The 11,080-nt window shown below is 34.0% G+C and overlaps 2 protein-coding genes across 2 annotated transcripts; both read left to right on the top strand.

The window, feature by feature from the left end:
- On the top strand, positions 539-2,886 carry LOC107641499 (50S ribosomal protein L35, chloroplastic). The gene is made up of 3 exons (XM_016344990.2): positions 539-924; positions 1,155-1,271; positions 2,552-2,886. Exons 1-3 carry the CDS (start codon positions 679-681, stop codon positions 2,627-2,629), a joined length of 441 nt encoding a protein of 146 aa, XP_016200476.1. The 5' UTR covers positions 539-678; the 3' UTR covers positions 2,630-2,886.
- Positions 6,266-9,654, top strand: LOC107641491. The gene is made up of 6 exons (XM_016344984.2): positions 6,266-6,678; positions 7,066-7,341; positions 7,451-7,624; positions 7,740-7,846; positions 8,271-8,602; positions 8,723-9,654. Exons 1-6 carry the CDS (start codon positions 6,523-6,525, stop codon positions 9,310-9,312), a joined length of 1,635 nt encoding a protein of 544 aa, XP_016200470.1. The 5' UTR covers positions 6,266-6,522; the 3' UTR covers positions 9,313-9,654.

Here is an 11,080-nt window from a genome sequence, read left to right as displayed (position 1 = left end):
CGTATGATTCATGTTTATGAATTTAGATACGCTTCCGCATTATGATATGATATATTTTTGATGATTTAATATGGATGATCTGGGATATTGAAATTAATTTATTCTAACAAGAAGAATAAGGATAGGAGAGAATATGGAAAATAGAGCTAAAGATTTTTTGTTAGTGTGACAAATCACACCTTGTACTGTATAAAAAATAATCTTATATACAAGAGACTAACAAAATTGTTATTCTAAGTTTCTAACTAATTGTACAGACTATGATAAATAAATGATCTAATTATATATATTTTAGCCATACTAATAGAGTTGCTATCATGGATAGCCAATTAATCATTACCAAGCTCCAATAGAGGGAGGGTGGGGAGACCAAAATTAGCAATAAGATTATGGTGAGCCAAACCAAATTAAGAGAAGCCCAGAGTCCATATAATGAAAACTAAAAGTAATATAATTGTCAAGGCCCAATCGTTAAACAGAAGAGAACTCTCAAGGCCCAAAGTGTGTCCAAAAAAAAAAAGGAGAGAATTGTGTTTTCATGTGAATATAGTAAAGATAGGGGGACACAACAGCAAAAAAGAGAAAGATTGAGGAACCCCTGGCCAGGCCTCTCTTTAATCATTATCCACAACCACAAGCTAATCTTCCCTTTGAACCTCACACCTTCGATTCCGAAACATGGCGTGTGCAACGGCAACGGTTTCCTTTCCCTTCAGGCTTCCACCACGCGCTCCCTATACACGTGTTTCTCACTCTTCTTCAGTTGATGTTCCTCTGTTGAACAAGTTCAGCTCACTGAAACTCAGTTCGTCAAGCTGCATTTCTGGCTCAACGCTTCCTCACAGACTCTGCACCGTTAACCCTACAAGGATTCAGCACCTCACCATTGTTTCTGCCAAGGGCTACAAAATGAAAACTCACAAGGTCCCTTCCCCTTTCTCTCTCTTTCTCTCTCTTCCACTCCTTTCTTTGTTGAATTGGTCTTTTCTGCGAGGTAAGAGTAACTCCAAGTTTCATTAACAGTTGTGTAATAAGAAGGAAAAATAAGTTTAATATTTTTTAGTATTCTGATAAAGCTACGATTTTTTTAGGTTTGAATGGTGAAATTTGGATTACATCCTTTGTTTGAATGTCATTTGTATCGTTGTTTGCAGGCATCGGCGAAGCGATTTAGGGTGACAGGTCGAGGGAAAATTGTGCGCAGGAGAGCTGGGAAGCAGCATTTGTTGGCCAAGAAGAATACCAAGAGGAAATTGCGACTCTCCAAAATGGTACTGTAGTTGTATTTTATTTCATTGATTTGTTTGATTGTTCTTTGGTTTTCTTCTATGGATAAGGTTGTGTCTTAGCTTCTTAGATAGTGGTCTAATTTCAGTGGCAACAATGGCCAAGGTGCGAGGCTTCTTTTAAGTAATAAATTAAGCATTCTGCTTTGGCTACCAGTTACCAATTTCTTACATGCAATTGCGAACTGCAATTGGTTTGCTGATATTTAAATTTTTTTTATTGGTGCTGTTGGTTTTGTTGTTTTGGCATGTGAAGTGCAATTTCCCTGAGTATCTTAAGAGTGTAGAAGTAATATGACTGTTGAATATTGGGCGAATTTTTATGATGGCTGATGACTGATGACATTGTTTTACAAGGAATTGGATTGAATGTTTGCTGATTCTGAAGAGGGTTAACTTTGCTTGTTTATTGAGGATTCTTCAACTAATTCTCGTTTTCTTTTGATCTGAATTCAATAAATTGATAACTGCTGACTTTACTAAGATTTCTATGTTAACTTATTTTCTTTGTTGGGGTGGTGCCGTGGTGGGATTAGAGGAATAGGGGTGACTTTGGGCTTACAAGCAAAAGCTGGAGTATAAACTGTCTCCCAGCCTTCTCTCCATTTGAAATGGTGATAAATTGAAAATCATGATATTAAAACACCTTCACTTATCTACCTTCAAATAGGAGGGGGAAGAAACATGTCAGAAACTATAATGCAATGGCATTTGTAGTTTGTAGCTATTGGTGTCTGATTTAGGACGAAGGTTCATAACATGAACAAAAGTCATTCTTTCTAGTCATTTATCATATAGTTGAGTTTCTTCCCCAATATTTTTCATTCCATTGATTTCTACTTGCCATACTACCTGTTCACAGAGTGACTTCATATATGAGTGACTTCATAAAGTTTGTCAGTAATTACTGCCCGAGTATCTGAAATTTATACTCATCTTAGCACTTAGTTGATTATGGGTTTTAGAGAAATCCAGTGTTTTGAACTTGTTTCCCTCTACCAAACCAACATCATCCCGTCTATAGTTGGATTTCTAGAATGATGCTAGTTGTAACTTGTAATGCGGAAGGGCTTAGGTATCTGACTTGGATTCAACTAACATGCCCCATTGGAAATTTTACATCTTTGAAATTTTCTTATTCATCATGTATAAGGTGGGTAGTTTGCATGAGTACAAGTGTTAGCTTGAATTTGCTATATATATCATTATATGAAATGATAGGATTTGCATTCTCATGTCTAACTCCTTTTTATTGTCATGTGCAGCACCCAGTAAGCAGGGCTGACTATGACAACGTAATTGGAGCCTTGCCATATCTGAAAGTAAACAGAAATGTTACATAAAGGTTGCAATCTGAGTCATAAACCTAGCTTTGTTTAGTCTAGTGATTTGTGACGTCTCTAAATCTGCTTTTACACCATCTGAAAATTGTTTAATTTTTCAAATGATGTGAGATAGTTTTCCCAATTGAGATATCCCTATATCAGTACCATATGAATTTGGCACCCTTCCTGTATCATGTAACAATTGGTATTTATTCACATAATTGACAATTTGAAACCAAGTTGTTTAGTGGATGAGTAAAGCTAGGCAATTAATTTTTTAAGTCAACATTAGTTAATTTTAAAATTATTTTGTATGTTTTAAATTCTAAATGGTAAATTATAAATTTTTAACTCAAAATCCTAAATTGTAACCCTACATTAAAATTGACTAATGTTGGATAACTAAAAATTAGTTTCTTATACTTTGATTACTTTCCCTTAGTGGATTTATCTCAGGTTGGGTTAGAATAGAATGAATTAAGAATAGTTGTGGTTTAGTCAAAGGCGAAGGTTTTGGTTATCACAAAGTGTACACACATCTTGAATTTCATTCACCCATTGGCGCATTTAAAATGGCAACTTTTGACCGTGAAGCTAAAAACAACTTCATGGCAGCAAGCATTGGGGATGGCAAAATTTTCCGAGACGCGGGGATCCCTGCGGGGACTGCTCCAAATGAGGATCCGATTGTGGGGAATTTTTTCCGCGGGAATGGGGATGGAGAACAAAATTTCCCCGAAGCAGGTGCGGGGACCCGAGCGGGGATCCCCGCCCCGTCCCCGCTATTCCCCGAAATTTATGAATTCCTTGAATTATCTTTAATAGTTTATTTCTCATATATGTTTTTTAGTCATTTTTCACATACACATATATATAGAAACTCAAAACTCCTAATTTTTATTTGCATAACCCTTCTTCAATTCAGAGATCTCTAAGGTTGTCCATACTCCATCCAACCTCTCTGTAGCCACCCCCTCGTTACCCTTCTCACCGCATCGTCACACCTCACCGTGCCATCACCCTTACCGCATCATAATTTCTATTTGCGGCGTTCCTTTTCGTAACTCTGCCGTCATGTCCATTCTCCTCTTTGTTGCCGCGTCTCCCACCTTGTCCACTGCTTTGTCCTTTGGCTCGTTGTTGCGTCCCCTCCCCCCCTATTGCGTTATTTCGAAAGAAGTCACCATCGTGTCATTTAGATTTTTTGTATAAAATGTTGCAGTTTTTGTATAAGATAGATACTTGCAGCTCTATTCATATGAAAATTAATAATTAGTTAGAACTATTATGTAGATGGGAATGGAGTTCCCGCGAGAAATGGGACCCATGGAAAATGGAGATGAGAAGCAATATTCCCCCACGACGAAAAATAGAGGCAGAAATAAAAAACAAATCTAAAGGCGGGGATGGGGAGCAGAGAGGCATCTCCGCCCCCACCCTGCCCATTGACATCCCTAGCAAGCACTACTTCCCTTTGAATATGTTGTGTTGTCCAACAACATTCCCCACACATTGGGTTTCTGGTCAACAGGTCAAAGTTGGGGTTGGACAAAGCATGATTGTTAAAAAAAATGTTTACCACGATATTCCATTTTTCAATGCCGAAAAAATGAAAACTTAATTATCTACTTTGCACTCTTTTAGTGGGTGGCATTTATAAAATATCAACCATGCTAGCTATATAAATAGTCAGGTTAAAAGAATTCATGTACGATTTTTATGAAGAACAAAATCAGAATAAACAATTCCATTTCTATAATAACTTAGTATAGTATAATATTAAATGAGATATTATTCCTTTTAGAGACGTAATAAAAAATAGATTATCCAAATAAAAGAATATAATATTGGAAGGAGGCTTCCATCCATGGATAACACGGTTTAGATAGAGTCGAACTAATTTTAATTTTTTTAAAGGTATATTAATAATAACTTAGTATAGTATAATGTTAAAAGGTATAGTATTAGAAGGAGGAACACATTTATAACACAATTTATAATGTTAACAAAAAAATCCAATACAAAGATATTTACTTCTAGGGGTATATTACAAATCGGATAAGATAAAAATAAAATCTCGATTCAATTCGCATTTAAAATATCGGATCGGGTGTTAACGAGCTATAACTCAAATAATATAGTCTCTTTATACTCACTTAGAAGTCGCAAATTCAAATCTCATTCCTAACTTTGAAAAAAAAAAGAAGATATCGAATCTGATTGAATATCGAATATAATCGATAATAGAAAAGAAAAACAATATTTTTTTTTGTATAAGAAATTATAATTTTTTTATATTTTATATTTGTTTATTTTTAAAATATTATTAAATAATATTTTTTAAATAATAAAACATAAAAAATATCTATTTATTTATTTATTTATTTGTTCTAATTTGGTTTTTTTTATTAAAAATATAAAAGTAAACATAACATATCAATGCACCTGGATTTTCAATTTTTCTGGTCTCACATGAGTAGGTACCCAAATTTCTAATATTTTATCATAACACATTCCCTATTAACCCATGTTCCCACAGTTTTCNNNCACAAAAAACATTATAATTTCATTTATTTATAATATCTTTTATTTTTTAATTGGATCCATGGATTTGCCAATCAAATATCCAGGTATAATTCTATAATTTAATATCCGATCCAATCTTTACCGTGATACTGCACATTGGATCCGGATTTAATCACCCTCTCTAACAATGCATCTGGCATAGATTATCCCAATTTTGGTCCATCCAGTCAAGGAAGTCCACGTGTCAAAACCAGAGCCAATCACGACAGAAGCTAGCCGGCGGGATCGATCTCCAGGTGGCAAACTCCGCCGTTAGTTAAAGCGAAAGGAAGGTAAAATGGGACCCACATATATCCATGAATTTCATACGTGTCTTTGTGAAATGACATTAAAACCCACGCCAACCTCAAAGCTCGTCACAGCACAGGGACCAGAGGTCATTTTTGACAATTCGACAAATCTTGCACGTGCTTCTCACTCACGTGCATGTCTTTATACTCTAACTTGGTTTGGTAGAGTTTTTATTTTTTCCAGAGTAGTTTATGAAAGCTATTTTTTAAAAGATAATTTTTTAAAAGTTATAGCACTTATATTTGGTAAAATCACATTAAAAATAATTTTTAATAACCACAAATACTNNNNTTTACTAAAAAATACAAAAATAACGCACAAAAAATAATATAAATAGATAGAAATTCATACCTAATACGTAATAGAGAATTAGAAATGTATTTGTGTTGAAATTGTAAAGATTAGATTAAAAAATAAAAAATATATAAAGATTATGTTAGAATTTATGGAAGTTAGAGTGAGAAATTAGAAATATATAAATATTTCAATGGCCATATAATGACAAAAAATATGTGTAAAAAAATAAATAAAATCTAGTGTTAATAATTAATAAAGATAATTTTAAATATTTATTATATTAGAGAATTATATTAAACTTTTAAATTTTAATAAGTTTAAGCTAATTTTAAAAAGTTCTATTTTAGATGCTTTCAAAAGTATCCCAATCTTTTAATACTCCTAATTTTTAAAAGCCACAAAAAAAAAAAAAAACACAAATACTTACACTTTTTAATTTGCCAAACATAAAATAAAGTAATTGTGTTCTTAAAAACCACAAACACCCCTCTAAAAAATTTTACCAAACCCAGCCCCTCTCTCTCTTTCTGTTTCTCTCTCTGATTCGTCGAACATTACCAAAGCCCCCTTTCCTTCTTCTTCGTGGTTTGTTGTGTGTTCTTCTTCTCTCCTTCTTCTTTTTTTAGGGTTTCGTCTCGGAATCTCCGATCTTTGCGATCGTTGCGTCGGAATCGATTGCTGATTCGATTCTTGGATTCTTCAAAGTATTATCATTCTTGCCTCGCTGAAAAGTTTCCATGGTTCAGCTGATGGGCTCAGGGAACCACCATTCAGACCCCGAAACGGCGTTGATCCGTGAAAGGAGGCTGGTAAAGCTGGAGATCGAGGACCCTCTCGAGGAAGAGAATGGTCCCATCAACAAGCGCTCCAAATCTTCACTCGCTCCGAAAGAGGTTTGTGATCAGCTGGACTTTTAAAATAATTATTTTTTTAAGGGAAAAAAAAAAGAAAGAGAAAACGTGTTTTTGGGTAAAAAGAAAAGGGTGATTTTGGCGTGCAATTTTTTTGTTCCTTTTGATATTCCCTGTTGAGATTAGAAAAGAGTAGAGTTCCTTTCTTGTGTTCAAGAGTCGGATGAATATGATATTTTATTATTTTGTTGTTAACCACAATTTTCATTGAAAGATTAATTGGCGTGTTACTGCATGCGCAGATGAAAAAAAAAAAGTATATTCAATTTAAAATTTTGGTTGTCATAAGCTTTTTATTTGACAATGTTCTTTTATTTCGGGGACTTATTCTCCTTGTGATTGGTTTCTGGGAATTTCGCACATGAGCAGAGTATCTCAAGGGATGCATCTTTTGGTGATGCTTCAGCATACAGCATACTTGATGAGCCTAGCCCTTTGGGTTTGCGTCTGAAGAAGAGTCCTTCACTGTTGGATTTGATACAAATGAAGCTTTCTCAAGGGAGTGTGGCTGTTACAAATACGGAAAGTGACAACTTAAGCTGTCTAGGGAAAAAGGATACGCGTGCTGCTGCTGGAACCAGTTCTGTTGATAAGCTTAAGGCTTCGAATTTCCCAGCTTCACTTTTAAAAATTGGTACATGGGAGGTATAGTTCAAGTATTACTACCTTGTCACTAGTATTTTTGGGAGATATCTTCACCTCCCTCCCCCCTTGAATTCTGCTTAGGTTGAAATTTATTTGTTTATTTGTGCAGTATAAATCAAAATATGAGGGCGACTTGGTGGCAAAGTGTTACTTCGCTAAGCATAAGCTTGTTTGGGAAATTCTTGAAGGTGGGCTGAAGAGCAAAATAGAAATCCAATGGTCAGATATTACAGCACTTAAGGCCAATTGCCCTGAGGATGGACCTAGTTCATTGTCTGTAGTGGTAATTATTTGCCTAGTCATCTCTCTATATTAACTAGTTTATAATTAATCTCTAGGCATGCTTAGTTGTTCAGTATTCTTTGATTCATTGGGAATTTATTTGTGTATATGTGCAGCTTGCCAGACAGCCTCTTTTCTTCAGGGAAACTAATCCTCAGCCTAGAAAGCATACACTGTGGCAGGCAACATCAGATTTTACGGATGGACAGGCGAGCAAACATAGGTATATTCTTTTCCGCAGTTATCCTCTGGTGTAGATGTGAGCTCAAATATTTTCGTTGATATTTGGTATGGATTTAAAAGTTATAAGTTGGGTACCAAAGGTAGCATTCAATATTGAAGACTGATCTCCCATAGGACAACCGAGAGTGCTATTAGGTAACAACGAGAGAGCTCAGTAAAATAATTGAGGGAGGGGAGGCCCAGTTGCATTTGGTTTTTGGATATCATATTTGTTTAGTTTTAGAGGAGTCTTTATGATATAGATTTAACACATTCATAGTCGTTAATGGCTTTTTATTGTGAAAATTTGTTTGGTTCAATGTGTTAACTTCTAATTTATATTGGGTTCATGCTATAATCATCAAGTCCTAAGTTATTATATTTCTAAGACCTGATGTGTCTAACTCAACTTGGGTTTTCTGTAGGCAGCATCTTTTGCAATGTCCACAAGGGCTGTTGACCAAGCATTTTGAAAAGCTTATCCAGTGTGATGCCCGTCTTAATTTTTTAAGCCAACAACCAGATATAATTTTGGATTCACCTCATTTTGAGACAAGGCCCTCTTCTGCTGAGAGCGCGGACAATCCAAAAGATCATGATGTGCATCAAGTCAACAGTAAGGGATCTGCCATGTCTAGTTTTCTGGACGTGCAATCACCTATTGCATCCCTGTCACCATCATTTACGATTGAGCACAATAATCCTCCAGCCATTAGCATAGATAGTCTGCCCCGTGAAGCGCCTTCCCCTAGTTCAGGTAATATAAGAACCTGGCTCTTGTATTGATTGTCCTGATCATTGATTCTTTATTACACTGTGTTGAAGGTTTATTGTGCTTTATATTAACTTTTTGTTTTGTTTTTCTTTTATAAACTAGTCATGGACTGCCGTGCAATTGAAGGGAGTTCAAGTTCTGAAGCTGAATCCAAGGCCCCTAGAAATTGGGATGAGATTAAAGTGCCTGGATTACGCCCTTCTATGTCAGTCAGCGATTTTCTTGGCCACATTGAACATTGCCTTTCTGAGCAAATAACATCTGAGCCAGAGTACCAGGAAATGCTGGAGGACATTGCACAGTATCTTCTTAGTGACAATCAGGCTATAGGTACAGCCGCTTCTGATGAAAAATCACTCATGTCAAGGGTCAATTCTCTTTGTTGTCTTCTTCAGAAGGACCCTCCAGCCGTGCAGAACTCACATGACCATGAAACTCTGGTTGAAGGGCCTGACCGTGGGAAAGGTATTCAACTTGCCCATACTCATGAAACAGTGATGGATGACAAAAGTAGAATAGATTTCAAGATATTGGAAGAGGACTCTAGAGATGTTTCATCTAGCAAGCAGGCACCAGGCATGTCTAGGAAAGACTCGTTTGGAGAATTGTTGCTTCATCTCCCTCGAATTGCCTCGCTTCCGAAGTTCTTGTTTAATATATCAGAAGAGGATAGCGACAGTCAAGGCAGATAGCTACTCTGAAATGTGAAAATAGTCAAGCTGCATCGAGAATATGTTAATGTACTCGCATGTACCAGTTTAACTTCTTCCATGGGAGTCACTAGGATTCTGAAAAAATTTTAATGAAGAATCGTGGTGTAGAGCTCATGTTAGAACTCTTTAGATAGGTGCTTTAGCTCTTTTCTTGTGGTCATTCTAGTTTTCGTAGACGGTTATTGTAATGTAAGTAGATTTATTGCCTAATAAGTGTTTCAGCAGTCACGGATTTTAATTCTTTTCAGATTTGATTGACGATGTCACATTCACGATGTTAGCTCTTTAAAGTGTAAATACTGTTACTCTGTTATCAGCCATTCAGTGGGGAAAGTTAGGAACTTAAAAGTATTTTTTAAGGTGTATTTTATGGTGTAGAAATGAAATTGTTTCTACATGTGTAGAAAGATAGGTGTCAATGCATTAGTAGTTCATGATGATGGCTCTTGGATGGGGAAGAATTAATTAGACTACACAATTATTGATTCATTAGACCCACAAAAAGAAAGTGTGTGACATTGTATTTCTGTCATAGAGACAACTTATTATATTTTTTTATTTTAATAAATTGAATAAATTTAGAACGATATAAAATGTTTTAGACAAAAATAAAATATTTTTTTAATTGTAATTAAATGAATCGAAAACGTTAAAGATAAAATTAAATAAAATAAAAAATTAGAGATATTTTAAAAAAAATTACAGACATCAAGGACAAAAGTATATTTTACCCTATTATTAAATATTTGAAAATAAATAACAATTTACAATGAAAAAATATTGTTTTGGTCCATAATATTTGAACTAAGTTCTAATTTTATCCTTAATGTTTGAAATATTTTATTTTTGTCTAAAATATTTTATATCGTTCTAATTTAATCTTTTGTTCAAAGTTAAATATTTTCTTCTAAAAAAAGGGATACCTTTAATAATAGTAAATTATCAATTCAATTTATAAATTAAAACATGTAAAATATTAATAATTTAAATTAAATCAAACTCTTAAAAATAGAATATTTCAAATAATAAGAAAGATAAGCAGTTTCAAATAACAGAAAAGATGAGCAGTTTCAAAATAACAGAAGAAATAGGCGGTTTTAACTAACTAATTAATGAACTTTGTCTAGTGGTTAGCTCACTAGTTTGCTTAAGCAAGTGTTGGGGGTTCGAATCCCGCCTTGTTATTATTTGAATTGATTTAGTGTAAATTCTAATAAAAAACGTCAGTGGATGGAAGTAGTATGGTTAAGATCATCCACCTTCTATATTAATTGAAATGTTCTATTTTTAAGAATTTGGTCTAATTTAAATTATTAATATTTTTTATTATTTTCAAAAATTATATTTTTATATTTATAAACACATATATTTCGTCTACATGGTAATAATTTTTTAAATTATTTATTTTAATAAATAAAATATTTATTCAATTTATTAAAATAAAAAAATGGTTTAATTACTCTGTTGGTCCCTATAATTTCGCGAAATTTTCAATTAGGTCCCTATACTTTTTTTCCTTTTAATTGAGTCATTGCACCAAATTTTTTTTTTAATTGGGTCCTTACATTTTTTTTTCTTTTATTTAAGTCCCTATATCAATTCCTTTTTTTTAATTGGGTTCCTATAAAATTAAGCCAATTACTACTAAGAGGGACTTAATTGAAAAAAAAATTAGTGCAGGGACTCAATTAAAAAGAAAAAGAGTATAGGGACCTAATTAAAAATTTCACGAAACTATAGGGTATAG

The sequence above is a fragment of the Arachis ipaensis genome, chromosome B01, assembly GCF_000816755.2.
Source record: "Arachis ipaensis cultivar K30076 chromosome B01, Araip1.1, whole genome shotgun sequence".
Taxonomy (NCBI): Eukaryota; Viridiplantae; Streptophyta; class Magnoliopsida; order Fabales; family Fabaceae; genus Arachis; species Arachis ipaensis.
Note: the sequence above shows the minus strand (reverse complement) of the source record. Positions and strands in the feature narration are given on the sequence as shown.